Source organism: Podarcis liolepis, assembly GCF_965112155.1.
Source record: "Podarcis liolepis genome assembly, chromosome: 16".
NCBI classification, from domain to species: domain Eukaryota; kingdom Metazoa; phylum Chordata; class Lepidosauria; order Squamata; family Lacertidae; genus Podarcis; species Podarcis liolepis.
In genome coordinates, this window is record NC_139567.1 from 39,184,652 (window position 1) to 39,203,067 (window position 18,416).

An 18,416-nucleotide genomic window follows, 5' to 3' on the forward strand; every position below is an offset into this window, starting at 1 on the left:
AGGAATTTTGAGGTCTTAGATATATGGTAATGTTCATAACCGCATGTATATAATCAGCACAGGAAGGCCGACTTGAAGCCATTTTGATTCCTAAACTGAGCAAATGTTTTCTCTGCAAGGTCAAAGTGAAAAAGCCTCCCCATTGTCTGTTTCCTCACAAATCCTGTCTTAAGGGCACATTTAAGATATGAATAGGGTGTGAGCCTGTGATATGGCCCAGGAACTAAGTATTTATCATTACAAAGGACTGGCCAGGCTCCCCAGGCAATCCAATCAAGTTACCTGCCAGACAGGAGATAAACAAGGACAGAAGAAAAACAATATTCAATTTTTTGTTTTAAGACCGCCTTTTCTGTGATGTAGGTGTGATGTATCTGAGGGGTGGTCTTAGGTTACACCCCTTCTGTGATGTATGCATGATGTTTCTGGGGGTGGTCTTGATCTACAGGGTGGCAATTTCAAAAGTCTTTATAAGGCCTTGCACGCCAATTTTCTGGGTCCCTCCTCCTCTCCTGCGGGTGAGGGGAGCACCGCGTTGCAACAGATCAATAAAGATCAAGCTTACTAGCTGCTTTGCTTCTCAATATTCTCTGGTTGGCCTCTGTTATTCTCTCCTAACAATAGGGAACCTATGTAAGGACTCTATATGAGCTCTTAGATACCCCATAAGGGAAAAGGGCAGATTTTTGTTTACAACACTGCCACATTTGACAGCTCATCTGGCCCATATGTGAGCTGTTGCCCATATGTGGATCTCAACATACAACTTCTTACACATTCTGCTTAGGAATTTTGCCACTGCAACAGGAACTACCAGTATGTGCCAGCAAGTCACCCTCTTCATTTAGGCAACCATTTGATGGACAGGCAAGAGCTTCATAAGTGGCTTAGGTTGCAATCCCATAATTGCCTGGGAATCACCATCCATAAGATTGCAGTGATAGAGCTCACACAGTCCAAAAATCTAACGAACACTCAGAGCTCCGTGGCAGAGCACCTGCTTTGCATGCAGACGGTCTCTGGTTCAGTCCCCAGTATCTCCAGGTCCTGTCAGAAACCCTGAAGAGCAGCTGCTAGTCAGTGTAATCAGCACTGAGCTAGATAGGCCAATGTGTCTAAGTCTGCATATGGCAGCTTCCTGTATCAAATCAGCCCTTCATTCAGAACCATTGAGGACTCTAGTCTCCATTTTTTTCAGGGAAGAGCAGTAGGGTGTTTCTGCTTTTAATACAGGCTTCAGGTTCAGTCCTCAATATCTCCAGGTAGGGCAGGCAGAGACTGCTGCCTGAAGCCCTGGAAAGCTGCTGCCAGTCAATGTAGACAATATTGAGATAGATGGACCAATGGTTTGACTCTTCATATGGCAGCTTCCTATGTGCAGTGATTTGGTCACAAAATTGTTAAGTTGTTCAAAAAAGGGATTAGAGAAGAACTACGATACATACTGTACCTCACAAACATACAGTGTACTAACAAGCTTATGGCCACTATCTCCCCTGGCCAGGAACAGTTATGTGTTTAATTATGGACAATATAGCCAGTTAATTGTCACTCATTCAGCATAGAATGGCTTACTTTATTGCAATGGAAAATGACTGTCTATCCCATAATTATTGTTGCTGGCGATGGTTCCACTGTGAATTGCTTATTGTTGAGCCTGTGACATCAGAAATGAGAGCCAGTAAGTTTTATTTATTTGCATGCCAGAGATTTACTGGCTGAAAATTGTTTCCCTCTAGCCAATGGCAAACTCTCCAGTTTATGATGGCCAATGGGCAGTTCCCAGAATCCCAAAATAGAATCAACATGGGAGTCTTCAATTCTGTTGCACCAGGCTGGGAATGATGGCTTGATGTACTGGCCTGTGATGGATGACATCCAATATTTCAAAGGGTGTCCAGTTCTTTGTTATCAATCGATAAATCTGCCAAGTTTGGTTTCTTTCAGTTTTCCAAATTTAAGTTCAGCTCTCCACATCAGTTTGTGATTATTTTTAAGCCTCATGAAATATCAGGCTTTTAATTAAAATTCCTCTATACTATAAAAATATTGTATACAATTTTGCCTCTTGTGCTTTTTGCAAAGTAGCTTCCCCTAATATAATGCATTTTTCTATTCTATCTTCATACATGCATTTTTAGACACACTTGACCCTAATATATTTCCTTTTCTACAGATTACTTTGCTGGAGAACTGCATTGCAAAATTCAGAGAAGTGCAAATTTCAAAAGATCGCTGTGTTTTGCTTTGTGTATTGTTTTGGAACATGTGGATTAGGTAGGTTTGCCTTTAAATGTGAACTGAATCAAATATTCCTCCTTTTCTTTGTTAGGTCATTCAGTATTCCTTGAAGGCTCAGGGAAACAGTTTCTTGTGAACAAGTAGTATAATTCAAATGTCTGACAGTAAAGCAATAACACGTTACAATATCATCTTAAATATAGATATTTTATTTGCTTGGAGGCTTTGATGCATTTTATTTGCAAATTATAATCACCTTTGTGTTGACTCAATCCAACATACACCTCCGATTATTTTGAGCTCTTTCAGTTCTCTCTCACACACAGCCTCCAGTTAAATTCATTTGTCTTTTTTATAGGAAATGATTCCGACACTCCTCATTGTAAGTTTTAGGTTTTTTGGAAAATATATTTGATTGAATTGCCCATTGCATTTGAACATAAACACATTTTAAATTAACATAGGTGAATGCAGCTGTGTGGAAGGACTTATAGTCCATCTAGGCATCCTTTTATCATGCATTTATGAATTGCATTCCTGATTTGTGGTCATTATGTTATTGGAGCAGTTCTACATGATCTCACTTTCAATTCTTTTTGCATTTAAATGGCAGACATACTGCTTTATTTCCAATTGGTGCATGTCCCCATAGCTTCCTGCTGAAAGATTGCTACTTTTAATGCCACAAATATTTTGGGGGTTTTTTTTTAGTTCTGATTTTATTGCACAATAGTGCCCCTCCAGGTGACAATAACGCAGCAACACTGATTGGGGAAGCATCTCAGAACAACTAGTAAAGCAGAATGATGTCTGGACAGTCCAGTATAAATCCACCATGAATGCACTATTATTGTGTCAAAGACATATTGCAGAATACATCTGTAAAAATACCAGTCTGGAGGGATCCATTCACATGCTGTAAACCTTCATCAAGCCCAAAGTGCCCTCTGCCTCAGTACCACTTCTTAGCATGTTAGGCATTCAGTGTGTGCAGACCCACTGCAGGAGAGAAGGATACCCTGCACAGGAATCCCAATGTGACAAAGGGACAAATAAGCTTAATGTCTGGTCTGCAAAAGTGACCAACCTCAGTTTTCCCTCAAACAGCCCCCACCTGCCCTGCCTTCCTTCTTACAACTAGCCCAGGGGATGGCCCTGGCTGTAAGGTTCCTGCCTCTCCTTAGTCTCATTGTTGCCCCTTATAGAACACAGTAGGGAGGAGGAGGACAAGAATGAGGTGGCTCTGCCTGCCATTGGCTCTGGCTCCAGCTTGAGCTTTGGTCCCGATGCTACAGACATATGGAAATGTATTAGTTCATTCGATGAAAGTGACCATGAGTTTAAAACAACTATAGTCCACATTCCTTCCTTTAGATAATCCAGTATACCAGCATGCATGCAAAAGTCTTACCAGTGCAATTCCAGCAGGCAAAACCTTTTCTTTTTGGTTACAACTTTATATATATTTATAAAATTACCACCACTTTAAGATTATATTTCTTGCTTGCAACAGATACATAACCAAACAGTTTGTAAACATATATAGATGCAGGACAAACATAGCCCAGAATGCATTGCTGTGAATCGTGTCGACCACCATATTCACGAAGCCAGTCAAGACATTCGCTAGTAAGAAATACAGGAGCTGATTCTTATTCACAGCGCTGATCATGCACACTCTCCGTGGCACCGTTTTCCTATCCTGGGGCTCTGGGTCGCGTTTTTTACTCGCCGCTGCTGGCTGCACAAAATTCCAGCTGCAAGGAATGCTAGCCCCAGCCACCAGAAACTTTCCAAACACCAGAACAAGATCAGCCACCAAAAAGCAACTAAAGAGTAACAGGCCATGAGCAATGACCCACACACAAAAGGAGAGGTTTGCCATCCGTCGGGATACGGTGTCTATGTGAGTTTGCGTTACATGAAGACAGATAAAGAGGAGGAAAACTGCAATCAGGAAAGAGCCGATTACGCCAAGCCAATCTCTCACCAAACTCCTCCTCTTTAACAAATATAAGCCCACTTGCACGCTAGCCATGTAAACAGCTAGGTAGCCGATGACAGAAAATATGCCCTCTCTGTTGGCATTGAAAAACCCGTCCCGTGAATCTTGGCCATCGCTCCCATGCAAGATGAACATCTTCAAAGGTGTGAAGCTGAGGAAGCCTTCATAGACTCCAGCAAGTGTTGCTGCAATTAACCATGCTCTGCGCACGGGGAAGACAGCCAAAAGCAATGACGCAGCCATCCGTACAACAGCTAAAGTGAAGAAAAAGTTCCAGTGCACACCATATTCCGAGACATGTTCGTAGTAGTCAATGGCCTTGATGCTCATCACCCGCCCAAAGCCAAGAAGCAACAAAGGCCACACAGCAAAGAACTGCCTGGCAAGATAAGAGACTTTGTGCTGTGCTGTGCCAGGCTTCAGCCGGACTTCTGGACAAACCACAGCGTTCCCAAAAACGAATGATCCCACTCCAAAATCCATTACCCCTGTTCCATAGGTCTCTGTTTTGGCATACCTCCGAGGGTACTGTGGAAAATCTACAGCCAGAATGCTGATGGATGTCAAGACATTGACAAAGACTCGGAACACCGTTATCGAAGGAATGTACTCTGGTTCCAAGCTTGTCCTCAAGAAATCGCTTATGATTTGCTTAGGCGGCACTCTCACATAATTGGTTCTCCGACTGTATATGATCAAAACCAAGCTGACACAGAATACGGTGATGGAGAGCATTACCCAAGAAAGGACAGGAGCCAAAATTGTACAAGAGAGCACTGGCGGGACAACTAAGATGGTGAAGTCTAGAAGAAAATGGCCAACCATTGACTGTAGTGGTTTTCCATAGCAGAGAAAATACAAGATCAACAGAAGCCCTCTGGAAAGGAGGCATAATGACGCTAGGGGTAAGCCAATGGAGATCTCCAGCAAGGTAGTTCCATTCAAATTACTTATAAATTCTTCTTTTTGCTTTTGCGACATTTTTTCTGCTTTTGTAAGTCACTAAAAAAAAGAAGAAATCAAGTTAGCAGCAAGCAAACTGAACAAAAATCAAGAGTGGGCAACTGCATCCACCCCAAGGTAAATCCTCACGTTGGTGAATCAAGTTGCTCCAACAGACTTTTTAAACCAGTGGGCAGGATAGAAATAAAAGAATTTCTATGCTGAAGTCACTTTCTCTATGCACGACTACAAGTTTTCAGGCAGCAAGCAGCCCACATTATTTTTTAACTGCTACTTTTATAAACAGTTGCAAAACACACTTGCAAGAAATTAAAAGAGCTTGCCTAGGAACCACATACCATAGGAACCCAACATGCACTAGCTCTTATTCGGACTTCCAAGGCAAACACCTGAAGAGGATATTTTATTTCTTTTTAACAAGTCGGAACCAACAGTCATAGCAACTGCCACTAGTAAAATTATTGCGGTGAAATTATTCACATAAATTTACACAGCACCCTCCTTCTTATTGAGCATTCATGGTAATTTATGCTCATGATGCTATCAGGGTGGTTATACACAGTCCCGCTTTCAATACTGTCTACACTTGTGAAAGTTTCAGGGCAGACACGTTGCTTCATTTCTAGTCAGTGTGAATAACATGTTGCAAAATACCTCTGGGGGGGAAAAACCCAACGCCATTAGTCTGGAGGGCCCCAAATATTTTATATTCTCAAATTTCAGTTGTAGGAGAGAGAGGAGGTAAGGGCAAGAAGATTGAAACACTCTAAGGTTGTCATCCTATCTTTTAGATTGCTACACTTTTTTGGTCCAAGAGTCACACTGAATCAGTCAACCCTGCAACGACCACATGTCAAAGTGTGTGGGGCCTTTTTGCTATATAATAAAAATGTGAGGGTGTCATCACACTGCAGTTTGCTTGGCTGCCAACAGCCAGCCATAGGAACTCTAGCCTTACAATAGGAGTAGCCAGATGTGCAGCAGGCACCCTGCTATACACCCTCTACTTGGCAGCAAGCCCAGCTGAACTCAATGGGGCTTACTCACATACATGTTCATGGAGGCTACTAGCCACAACGGCTATGTTCTCACTCCACTGTGGGAGGCAGTATGCCTCTGAATACCAGTTGCTAAGGAATCACAAGTAGGAAGAGTTGTTACGCTCATGTCCTGCTTGTGAGATTCCCATAGGGGCAGCTGGTTGACCACTGTGCGAACAGGATGCTGGACTAGGTGGGTCACTGGCCTGATCCAGCAGAGCTGTTCTTTCTTATGTTCTTACTCCCACAATACTATCTATTACTACTATTACTTTCTTCCACTAGTGGATGCATCTTGCCAAATTCTATCTAATCACCTTTACTCTTCTTTTTCTTGAGGCCTCCTACAATCGACTGCCACCTTCATTTTTTCCCTAGAAACATTTTTGCAATACACATCTTTGGATGAGACAAGCTGCAGCTTGTCAGGGAAAGGCGTCTCTGAAGAGGGAGCTTAAAAGGCAAGAGCTCACCACACCCTCGCCTCTTAGCCCTGCAAGACGGCAAATTTGTCTTTCAGCACTGCAATAGTCTGCAAGGACTAGCTTAATTACAGCTCAGGGTATCCCTTGATAAAAAGCTGTAAGCCAGCAAACCTTACTGGCTGGCCATTTCGAGGCTCTTTGCTCACCTTCCCCTGGAGATGGCAAGCCTTCAGGACAAGGCGGGTTAAGAAAGTAAGAAGAGCACTGTAGTTGGATCAGGCCAAAGGCCCATCTAGACTGATATTCTGTTCTCACAGCAGCCAACAAGATGTCCCTCTGGGGAAGCCTGCAAGGAGGACCTGAATGTAACAGGGCTCTCCCCATTTGTGATCCCTCAGCAACTGGTATTCAAAAGTATGCCACTTCTGACCTTGCTTGTTTTAACATGGATTTTATCCACAGAAGCACACAACTTAAAAACATAAATCAAATTCTGAACAGAGCTTAAAAGAACATAAAATTTAATTCCAGAGACGTAACATTCTTTGCAATTTTAACATACTTATAGACAGGAATTTCAAAATGAATCAATACAGTGGTGCCTCGCGAGACGAAAAGAATTCATTCCGCGAGTCTTTTCGTCTTGCGATGTTTTTCGTCTTGCGAAGCACGGTCCGTCGCAACTGCGCCTCTTCAAGCAGCTTTTAAAAAAAGTGCAAGACGTTTTCGTCTTGCAAAGCAAGCCCATAGGGAAATTCGTCTAGCGAAGCAACGCAAAACCGAAAAACCCTTTCGTCTAGCGAGTTTTTCGTCTTGCGAGGCATTCATCTTGCGGGGCACCACTGTATTATTTATTTGCTGCATTTATATCCCACCTTTTTCCTCCAAGGAGCTTAGGTTAGTGCAGATAGTTCTCTCCCACTTCATTTAATCCCCTGTGAGGCAGGTTAGGCTGAGAGGCAGTGACTGGTCCCAAGATCACCTTTATGGGTGAGCAGGGATTTGAACCCTGGTCTCGCAGGTCTTAATCCGACACTATACCACAGTAATGCTAAATAATGGTTTGTGAGAATGTTTCTTGGCTGCACTTTCCACCATCACAGAAACATAGGAAGCTGCCTCACACCCTTTCTGGCTCCTTTAACTATTTTAAATAGCATGTTAGTTTTGGGAAGCAGAGGCCTGTCTCTCGCCCTCATGCTGTTAGTGTCTTGGGGCAGAGACCCTCTCTCTCTCTTGCTCCTTTAGCTGATTCAAGTACCAGTTGCACCCACGCCTGCTATTTTAACAAGGTTTGGCCATTTCCTTCTTTCTTCCCCATTCCTTTTAGCATCACATGATGTATCAGACTGCAGCCTTTATTTAAAACTGTAAGCTTCCTTGAATGCATTGGAGAAAAAGGCGATATAGGTATATAATTGCAGTTAGCAAATAATCACATCTATACAAACATTAATAATGGGTAATTCATCCAAACCCTACACAATGCAGGACAAAACATCTGCTGTATGAAGGTTTCAGCCACTAGTCAAAAGCCCCACATATAATAGCTATAAGAACTTGAAAATATGCAGCAAAAACGTTTTGAAAGAATTACCTGCATTCTTATGGAGGTAAAGTTTCAGCGAAGAAAGACAGCAGGATTTGTCTGAAACATAACTGAAAACATTCTCATCATAAAGGCTGGGTCAGAGACAGGTCTTTGCTGTTTCTCTGAGAATTAAAACTGCATTTAAAACACAGGTGTAGAGTTTCTCTTTAGCTCTGCACAGCTCCTCGCTTATACTTCCTGCTGCAAAAAAGGTAAATCAGGGATCTGTTTCCTGATGACATTTTCATCAGAGCAAGTAGCCTGCTAAACGAGATTGCCTGATTCATCAGACTGCTCAGCCATGGCCAAGTTTAATATAAAGGTTACTAATGGCATATTAAAAGGCATTAAAAGAAAAGGCGGGGTGAAGTGGAAGAATTGCATTCTGGTCCTACACCTGTGATAACAGGCTGCCTTGAAAGGCACACAATGGGTGCCATCTCTGTCAAGGCAATTCCTGATGATCACGTTCATTTACTCACCCAGAGATTTGCCTAGCACAGCAACAGAAATTTGTAGCGGAGAGGCAGTGCATTTTACAATTTTATGATGTTCTGATTATTTGATTGTACAACCCCGTGGTTCTTTTAGTTAGCGGTTTATATTTTTAAAAACAAATAAAATATAATAATTTGCATTGCTTGTTTGCCTGCCACCGATTGTAGGTTTGGTCGACACAGACTGGAGTGGACCACTTCGCATTTCAGCTGAAGGAGGATGCCTCCCCCCACCCAGTAAGTTTTCACCTCCAGTAAAAAAACTCCCCACAAGTTTTTTTTTAAACTAGCACTTCTCCTTACTGTGCTAGCTTTCTGCTTGCGGGGGTGGGGGACAACCTGCAAGGAAGTGTTCACTCTTTTGATCCCACCCTCCATGATACTAGGGAGTGTAACTCCCCAGGTGCTCCGCGTGTAGAACAAGCAGTGAATTCCCTTGTCTCCACGTGGGTCCGATCTGGTAAGAGCGCGTTTCCTTTCCCCACCTCCTCGGTCCGAATATTATTGTTATTTACTTATTTAGCACTACCCGCCTTTCGTCCTAAGGTCCAGGGGCGGGTCACAACAATTAAAACACGACATGTAAAAATTTAAAACAACTATTTTAGGCTATGGTGCAACACACGCTTTCTGGGTGCAGCGGAGCTTGCTACCGAGTAAAGCATGCGTTGTTGCTTCGAGAAGCATGCTTTGCTTCCGATGAGACACGGATCCCGGCTGCTAAACTGGAACTCACCCACCCACCCACATTTTCTTGGGAAATCCCACTAATTTCCGCGTAAAGCATGCAGCGACCCTGCGCACCCTTTTCTTAGGAGTTAAACCTCGTTCTTGAACTCGGTGGAGCTTCCTTCCGAGGAAAACTTGCGCCACGGTTGTCTGAACGTGAATGGCAGTCAGCGCCGTCTGCTTCCTTCGGAGGAAGCAGGCACAGGATGAGGCCGGCGGGATGCAAAACCCACGCATCCCTACTGGGTAGTGAGCCCCATTGGATTTCAATGGGATTGTGCGCGTCGCACAGGCTGGCGCTGCAAAGCTGCGGTCCTCTGCGCGCTCCAGATTCCCCCCGGAATCCGAAATCGGGCTCCGCATCCCAGAGGCGGGGCGTCAAATCCGGATCTTCCAGGGAGTCTGGAAGCCCTTCCGATTCAAACCCAGCAGCCTCCGCCTCCAGCTCCGCCTTTGCCCGGGACTGGCTGAGCCGTCCTTCGCCTCCCTCCGGAGGACGTTGCTTTTCGCCGGTCGCTCTCGATTCTCTCCTCCATATATTCATGGAACGGGTGAGTCCATTTAGCCTCAAATCTCTTTCTCTCTGCTTTCTTTCATCTGTTCCTTATAAATGAGGTTATATCTCTCTTCCTCTCCAGAAATACTGATCTCTTAGTTTAAGCCCCACAACTTATTCCCTCCCTCCCCCCACTCCACATGCTGCTTCAGAAAGGGACTGAAGCAAGAGTTCCCTTAAGGGTGTGCAGAGTTCTTTTCCCACTCATTGAAGAGCAAAGGAAGGATCCCAGTGGGAAAGGACCATAGCTCAGTGGTAGAACATCTGCTTAGCATGCAGAAGGTCCCAGGTTCAATCCCCCGCATCTTCGGGTGGGGCTGGGAGTGGCCTCTGCCTGAAAACCTGAAGAGCTGCTGCCAGTCAGTGTAGACAACACTGAGCTAGATAGACCAGTAGTTTGACTCTGTATAAGACATATCCTCCTATGTTTCTATGAAAGGGGAGGGGGGGTCTGATTTTCAAATCCCTCAGTACCGCTCCCCCATAACAATATATAAATCACTGCCTTTAGTTTGTTGTTTGTTATGTTTTAAGAGTTTTTCGTCTATTTTGATTTTATTTGTTATCTATTTTTGGTTAGTCACACTTAGGTATTGGCTTGAAGAGTGAGGTAGAGAAACTTGCATAAAATAATAATAATAATTAAGTATAAGTGTTGCTTATCCCTGGCTTTAAGCTTCTTCTGCATTTTCTGATGTGTTCCTGTCCAACGTATATTTATACCTTTTTTGGATTTCTTTTATTTGGCTTTTCAGTGACGACACCACTCTCACCCCTTTTCAATTTTAGCTCTACAAATGCTAGGCTGCCATGATTCTACAATGTCAACACATTTACCTGGGAGTAAGCCCACTAAACATAGCAGTACTGTCTTCTGAGTAAACATGTATAGGATGCCTAGGGCCTCCAGATTTTGCTCCCATCAACCCCAGCAAACATAACCAATTGTCAGAGATGATGGGAATTGTAGTTCAGCAACATCTGGAGGGCCAAAGGTTCCCTGCACCTGGGTTAGTGCATTGAACTGGGATTAGGGAGATTCAGTTTTACCTCCCTCATAGGGCTGTTGTGATATTTAGTTAAATACCGGGGGGGGGGGGGTAGGGGGATGGGATCAATTTTATACCCTCTGGCTGTGGAGGCTCAGAGTGGATAGGTCAGATCCTTTATTAATCTGAACTGTGCAGGTTTCAAAACATGTCCCACTTGGAGCAGAGGCTTGCTTGAAGTTGGAGTGTGTGTCTAGGCAAGCTTGGCTAATAACTGGGTGAATCTTTTGGGGCCTTTGGACTTTTCTTTGTTGACAAAAAAAAATGTGTGCAAGGCACACTGGGTAAAGCTAATTCGAAATACAGCATTTTCCGTCATTGTAACAACAATGTGTCACAGCATGTGACTTAAAAAAACAACAACGTGCAGTGACCTTGCCTGATCAAACCCAAAGTTCAGGACATCTGTTGCCAATGATGACTATCCAGGGGTCTCCGGAAATCCACAAGTGGAACAAGAAGGTGTCTGCTCTTCCATCCTCCTGTGGGACCCCAATATTCAGGTAGACTGTCCCTCTACTTGAAGGCTCAAAGTTTGCTCTCTTAGCTGATCACCATAGATGAGGGATGGGTAAGCTGTGCCCCCCCCCCAATGATGCTGAACTATGTTTCCCATAATCCCTGACCATTTGCCATGTTATCTGGGGCTGATGGGGACCAGTTTGCTCACCACTTAGTTTGGGCCTTGAAGGGCTGATCTCTCCCTCTCCCTCTCCTTTTCCCTCCACTCTGACTTTCCTTTATTGTTTCTGGCCTTTTTTGTTTCTAAGCCTGATGCCAGGGCCAGTCTCTCTCTTATTTCTAACGTAACTTGATCTGGGAGATTATCGTTGTCTGAAAAACAGAATAAAAATATAAATAAATAAAACTTTGGAAGGCCTTGAATACACTAAAGTAAAAAGACAGTGTTGTTGTTGTTGTTGTTGTTGTTGTTGTTGTTGTTTCTATTTCTATTCTGCCCTTCATCCGAGGATCAGAGGGCAGTTTGCAATATAAAAATACAAAAATACTTACCGTAGGATAGTAACCTACATACACGCAGTTTAAAAGACCATAGATTGTTTAATTAGCCAAAGGCTTGGGAGAAGAGGAATATTTTTTGCCTGGTGCCTAAACAGATGTAACAGAGTATCCAGTTTTCAGGAAGAAATGCAATATACACATCTGTAAACCAGAGATCGCTTTTTAGGAACATAGAAAGCTGTCTGATACTGAGTCAGACCATTGGTCCATCTAGCGCAATGTTGTCTACACTGACTGGCAGCATCTCTGCAGGGCTTTAGACAACCGTTTTCCTACCTGGAGATGCCAGGGATTGAACCTGCAACCTTGTCCATGCAAAATATGTCTGCCACTGACCAAAGCTCATTCCACACATTTAAGTGCCATTTTGTATAGACTCCAGATGTTCATTTATAGTAAACAACAACAACAATCCAGATTTCTAGCCCTTAAGTGTCTACAGACATTCATGAAAGTATTTGAAACATAGGAAGTTGCAGTTGGATTTTCGGTCTATGTAGCTCAGTATCATCCACACTGACTGGCAGTGGCTCTCCAGGATTTCAGACAAGACCTCCCATCCCCACCTGGAAACTGAGCCTGGCACCTTCAGCCTGCAGAATAGATTCTGTACCACTGAGCTGTTGCCCATCTTTCCTCATTTTCTCTGCTTCTGGCGAGAGAAGTGCAAACTTAAGTTGACCAGAGCAGTGCGGTTGCAGCAGGGAGCTCAATCAGCTGCTGTGCTGTTTTATATTGTGATACATGGGCTGGATTGCTTTAGGTCATTGGCCAACAATTATGTACTGGGGGGCTGTTGTAAGGAGGGAGGGGTGGGAGCCCAGGCACCCCCTGGCCAAGGATCTGTTAGTGTCTCCTATTGCACTAAGGCCCTTCCTTCCTCTCCTCTGCTCTTCTGCCTCCATACTGACATCTCAGGTCCCAGGGTCCAGTGGCCGAACTCTTGATTGCAAGGCCTTATAATGTTCCAAGCTTATTGAGTCACTTCTCGAATGCTCAGTTGTCGCACAGAAGTGGCAGTTCTCCCTCATGCTGCTTTTACATTCTCCCCCTCCCATACTTAAAACACTACATCTCTTAAGTACTTGACAACCAATCAGGGGTGGTTAAATTCCCATCTCCTGTTTGGGAGCTTCCCAGAAGCATCACAACTGTCTTCTGTTGGAGACAGGCCAATGGACGGATTTTTGGTCTGGGCTGCCAAGGAGATTTTAAGGCTCTTGAATCCTGAATGTGGGATCACACATTGCTGTTACCGCAATTAGAGGCTCAATGAGAATTAGGAGACCCACCTGCCTTGGCACCCAGCTGAAGGGTGTGTTTGTGTGTGGAAATCTGTTCTAACAATCCTTTATAAGCAGGACAGGTTGTTTAGAGGGTAACTGTAATCCACAAAGAGGCCAACAATGGATCTTCAGAGTTAAGGAAAGAATAGCTTTATTGTTCCTGATGTGGGTTCCCCCCCCCAATGTTATTGACTTCAGACAGTCAGCATTCCATGCTCACTAAGCATGTTCAGTGTTCACTTGAGCTGTTTTTGGAGCCCTGTCTCTTCTTTGCGCCCCACTCCTTTAAAAAAATGGTTAATATTTTTTGTACTGCTGCAAACTTGGTGCTTCTCCCTACCTCTTACACCTGGGCCTGCTGATTACTTCCCTTGCTTGTGTGGATGGGGCTGTTTATGGACCAGCACTCACCCCGTGAACATCAGAAATAAAGGGAATTCTAGTTGGTGAGCCACAAATATTTCTTTGGCTTACTAGCCAGCCACGATTTGTGATTGCCGCCAGTCCCCTCTCCTGCATACTCTGGCGTGGACTGAAGACTTGGGTCAGGGTCTTCTCTCATTAGTGCAGGGAGTATAGAGAAGCAAGAAGAATGGTTGTAACTCTGAGCATGGCTGATGTTGAATATCACCCAACGTAAGGGAGCAGAGGTAAAACCAGCCTCCTGCAGAAAACTTGGAGAGGGGGTAACTGAGAATGGAAAAACCAGGCTTGCAGGGAGCCTGAATGGGCACATTCCATGCTGCAACATTTTATTGCAAATCCCACAAATAGTAGCTGTCAGTGAATAATATGGGACTATCTCTTAAGCATAATTATTTTTGATGGGGGGAATCCTGAGCAGTGGAATGATCACAGGGGAAGTTAATAAAAACAACATCCCATAGCTTAAATCTGCTGGCTGCCGCTGGCTGAATTTGCTGCTGCTGGATAGAACCAGCAGTCTGGGTTGCTGGATGGTTCCCCCCCCCCCCCCCCCGGCGTGTAACTTTCCACTGGTCACGCCCGTGCAAAAATGTTCTGTCGTTTTTCCCCACAGGCCTTCTTTTCCCTCCTCCCACAAATCTGTTTATAACAGCCGGGAAACCTTACATTTAAGGAAGGAGAAGAATCCACTTTGCTACCCTTAATCCAAAAGGACGCCAGAGTGCAAACAGATATTTCTCTAAACTGTTTTTTCAGTTAAGGATTTGTGATGTTGCCCTTCCCATTCAATTTTGCATAATTGACCCTGGGAATAGTCCCCAGGCTCCACTTTGTCTCGCTAGACCCAGACGCTTGCTGTTGCTCAGAGCGCTGGAATATAGGAAGCGGCGTTCTCAGCCATACCTGGAGATGCTGGGGATACAACACAGGACCAAGCTACAGCTCTTCCCTCACAGGATAAAACAAGTTTCCAGTCCTCATGGTGTTGTACTAAGGGCCGATTTAAATAGGAACAGAAGAAGCTGCCTTGTACCATGTCAGACCATTGCTCCATCGAGCTCGGTATTTTCTGTCCTGAGGGTGGGAAACCTTAGAGTAGCTCCCCAGGTCAAATGCATACCCGCCATGTGTCCTGGGGAAAAAAGGGGGGAACATCCCATTTCTCCATGTGAAATTGCGGCGGGTATTTTGGGTGCTGTGATCTCACACCTTGAAAAAAGGAGTTGTGGGGGGAGATAGCAGCGCAGGTCACATGCCTCACCTGGGAGCACGTCCTGGAAAACATGCACCCCTGTTTTTAATCTAAAAAAGTTGGACTGGATGCATATGCAGCCCTCTAGGCCACACCTTCTTCTCTGTTTTGCTTTGCACCTTCCTTGAGTGTTGGCGTCTGGCTGTAAGGTGCCCTTGGTTCTGATAAGGCCCCTTGTTTGCCTGGATGGAGGAGAGAAAGCAGTGTGTGTGAGTATATGGAGAAAATAGCCTCAGTAAAACACACCTTTCTTGCTCCATCTGCTTTTGCCCCTGGCATGTGGCCTAGAAGGGAGTGTGGCCCTTAGGCTGAAAAAAAGGTTCCCCACCCCATGATTTATCTATCACGCGGCCCATTGAAGTCTTCCCTGTCACTCTCAGTAGCATTTTGCAGGTTGCCAAAACCGCTTCAAGTAAACAACCTTCTTCATTCTATTCAGGGCTCCTCGTTTCTCTTGCTTGAGATTTCCTGCAACCTGAAGTCCGCCAACGTTGAGATTTTGCCAAGCTGGTAGTACTCCAATGCATTCTCCAACACGAACTTCAAAGCCCCACAAAATGAGAAGGGAAAAAATGCCCAAGCAGGTAATGTCAGGGAAAGCTAAGATGGTAATATGGAAAGGCTTCCAGTAGTGCCAGCAAGCCATCCAGGGAGCAGACCATATGGCTGCCTGTCCAGAAGCTAAGAAGCTGCCTGATACTGAGTCTGGCCACGGGGTTCATCTAGCTCAGTGCTATCTGCACTGGCTGGCAGCAACTCTTCAGAGTTTCAGGCAGGGAGTGTCTCCTAGCTGCTGGGGACTGAGCCTGAGACCTTCTCCAAAAAGAACAGGGCCTCTACTGCTGAGCTACAGCTCTTCCCTAAAATTAAAGCAAGAATCTAGTCCTCATGGTTTTGAATTTAAGGGCCAGCTTTGATAGGAACATAGGAATCTGCCTTAAACTAAGGCTGGCCTTTGATCAATCTATCTCAGTATTGTGTACACTGATGGACAGAGGCTCCAGAATTTCAAAGGAATTTGTGCCTGGAGGTGCCAAGAATTGAACCCAGGACTTCCGACTGGTGGCGGCTCTCCAGGGTTTCAGGCTGGACCCCAGCCTTACCTGCTTGTAAACTTACTTTTAGGACAGCTTTTTATATAGCAAAATCACCATCCTGGTGTTTTGGTCAGTTAGTGGCATCTCCTTCTGCCTCTTCCTTCAGGTGAACGGCACCAAGAGTCATCCGGCCACCAGTTGTGAAGAAGAGAATGGTCTCGGGGAAGATGTCAAATCCTTCTTGGGTGATGAACGGCAGCTCCATTGCTTTGATGACCTTACCAAAGTGAATCCTGTGACCACCACAACTGGTAGGGTTTAAAAACAAACACGCTATTGTGCATTCACATGTCACTAGAAGACCGGGGTGGTGAACCTGTGGCCCTTGGTTCACCTTGGTCCAATTTCATGCAGCCCTCAGCATCACCCGGCACCCCAGGCTGTGGGCCTACCCTTCTGTTCTGCCCTGGTCTCCGTTTTTTGGTCACAGCAGGATGTGACTGGATTATTCTCCCACATGCAAAGAACAAACTCATTTCCCCTAGTGCAATTCTTCCATTATGCCCCTCTCCCCCCAAAATAAACCCACCTCACCTTGGTTCTTGGGATTGCGGCTGAACTAAAAAGACCCCAGTCCCCCAGCTGTCTATAATTATACCAGCAGTGAGGGAAGCCGTATCTCTCTAGATATTGCTGGGCTACAGCTCCAACAATTGGAGTCTTACAGCTTCCCCACTCCTGCCTTGGGGGGGGGGGGAAGGGAGGTTGAATTCGGAAACATGAAATAGCACATTTCTTGCCATTGATGAAACCTTCCGCTGTCCTCAGTCCTGAAGTGCCTGCAAGCGAGATATGCCATTGACGTGTTTTACACCAATGCCGGCAGCAGCCTGGTGGCAGTCAACCCCTTTCGGCCGATACCGCCTCTCTACTCGCTCGAGCTCATGAGGGACTACCACACTGCCCCCCGCCTTCAGGTGAGTGAGGGGTGGAGAACTGCACCAGCTCAGCCCCTGCCAAACGAGATCTTTCCCAGGAGATGCCTGGAAAATAACTTAACCGTTGGTGGCTTTTAAGAGGGAAGCTGTAAAGGCTGCACTTTTGGCACAGAAGGCACGATGAGGCTTCCCATCTGCCCTGAATCCATCATCGTTCCCACTAAGCCATTAACCCAGGGGTGGGGAACAGATGCAACCCTCCACTGCCTTTTGGACTCCAGTTCCCATCAGTCTGGCCCAATGGTTAGGGGTCTTGAGAGCTGGTGTGCAGATCTAGGGATCCAAGGGACTACAGCTCCCATCATCCCTGGCCAGGGGTGGTCCATGGTCACGGATGATGGGGACTGAAGTCTGCAAGATCCAGAGGCCACAGGTTCCCCGCCCCTGCATTTAGTGAGCTGCACCTGACAGTAGCTTTTCCCGTCCAAAAACACACCTGTGTTCGCTCTTTTGCTTCTTAGGAACTCAAACCTCATGTTTTCGTGGTAGCAGAGGAGACCTACAGAAATGTCCAGAGCCAGATCCCGCCTGTAAACCAGTCCATCATTGTGAGTGGCGAAAGCGGAGCTGGGAAGGTAAGGGAAATACTTCCTTCAGGCATCTCTCTGTGATCGGTTGCCTGCTCACCCATCTCTGGGGGAAGACCATGTTGCTGGCTTGTGTAGGTGAATAGCAAACATAACTTTTTCTTTCATGCATTACGTCAAAGTGCAAGGCTTTTCCCAATCTGTGCAAAATTCCCTGCATGTGGACAGCTATCATATCTGAGAAAGGTGCGATGTAGCCCTGATGTCATAGTTTGCCATATGCAGGGAGCTTTCTCCAAGTGTCCATTCACTTTTGGTTTTGATAATACACTGCAGTTTCCTATTGAATCCAAGCTTGGGAAACCATCACTTATTATGACCCAGGGGTGGGGAACTTCTTTTGACCCAAGGGCCACATTTCCTCAACCGATGCCGGTGCTGTCATTTTGGCCCCAGGCTAAGACCTTATTTATATGCTCAAGCATTTTAAAAATGTGTAAGCTGTTTATTTATTACATAGCTCACCAGGGCCACAAACATATCATTAAAACAAGATCATTAGAAACATTCAAAAACAGCGTAAAAGCAATCACATTCCCTCAGCCCATGATTTCAGGGTTGTCAGGATCAGTATCTTTCAGCCATCAATCACTTGGGTAAACATGAATGTCTTTCAAATCATCCTGAAAAGCCAGTATTGAGGGAGACTGATGCACCTCCCCAGGGAGGGTATTCCACAAACTGGGAGCCCCCACTGGAAAAGGCCATGCT

The 18,416-nt window shown here is 45.2% G+C and overlaps 2 protein-coding genes across 5 annotated transcripts in view; one reads left to right on the plus strand and one right to left on the minus strand.

Moving 5' to 3' along the window:
• The window catches only part of MYO19 (myosin XIX), a 39,771-nt gene that overhangs the window by 721 nt on the left and 20,634 nt on the right, over nt 1-18,416 (plus strand). The window contains exons 2-8 of one of the 3 annotated variants that reach the window (XM_083479817.1): nt 2,177-2,277; nt 8,931-8,999; nt 9,166-9,222; nt 15,523-15,667; nt 16,287-16,431; nt 16,949-17,097; nt 17,580-17,693. In XM_083479817.1, the coding sequence (XP_083335943.1) occupies nt 15,605-15,667; nt 16,287-16,431; nt 16,949-17,097; nt 17,580-17,693 (471 nt within the window). In that variant the 5' untranslated portion in view covers nt 2,177-2,277; nt 8,931-8,999; nt 9,166-9,222; nt 15,523-15,604. Of the gene's footprint in view, nt 1-2,176; nt 2,278-8,930; nt 9,000-9,165; nt 9,223-9,960; nt 10,043-15,522; nt 15,668-16,286; nt 16,432-16,948; nt 17,098-17,579; nt 17,694-18,416 lie in introns of those variants that run through there. The other 2 variants (XR_014520073.1, XM_083479816.1) reach the window with 2 other exon arrangements.
• PIGW (phosphatidylinositol glycan anchor biosynthesis class W) lies at nt 2,430-9,704 on the minus strand. 2 transcript variants are annotated; one of them, XM_083480033.1, is made up of 3 exons: nt 9,567-9,704; nt 8,272-8,463; nt 2,430-5,248 (listed from the first exon to the last, which is right to left on the minus strand). In XM_083480033.1, the coding sequence occupies exon 3, from the start codon at nt 5,225-5,227 to the stop codon at nt 3,716-3,718; it is 1,512 nt and encodes a 503-aa protein (XP_083336159.1). In that variant the 5' UTR covers nt 5,228-5,248; nt 8,272-8,463; nt 9,567-9,704; the 3' UTR covers nt 2,430-3,715. The 2 variants fall into 2 exon arrangements, with proteins under 2 accessions (XP_083336159.1, XP_083336160.1); XM_083480034.1 differs by having other exon boundaries at nt 8,272-8,453; nt 9,558-9,689.

Bases quoted from the DNA above. Each gene is read 5' to 3' on its own strand.
- PIGW (XM_083480033.1), bottom strand. From the start codon at position 5,227: ATGTCGCAAAAGCAAAAAGAAGAATTTATAAGTAATTTGAATGGAACT.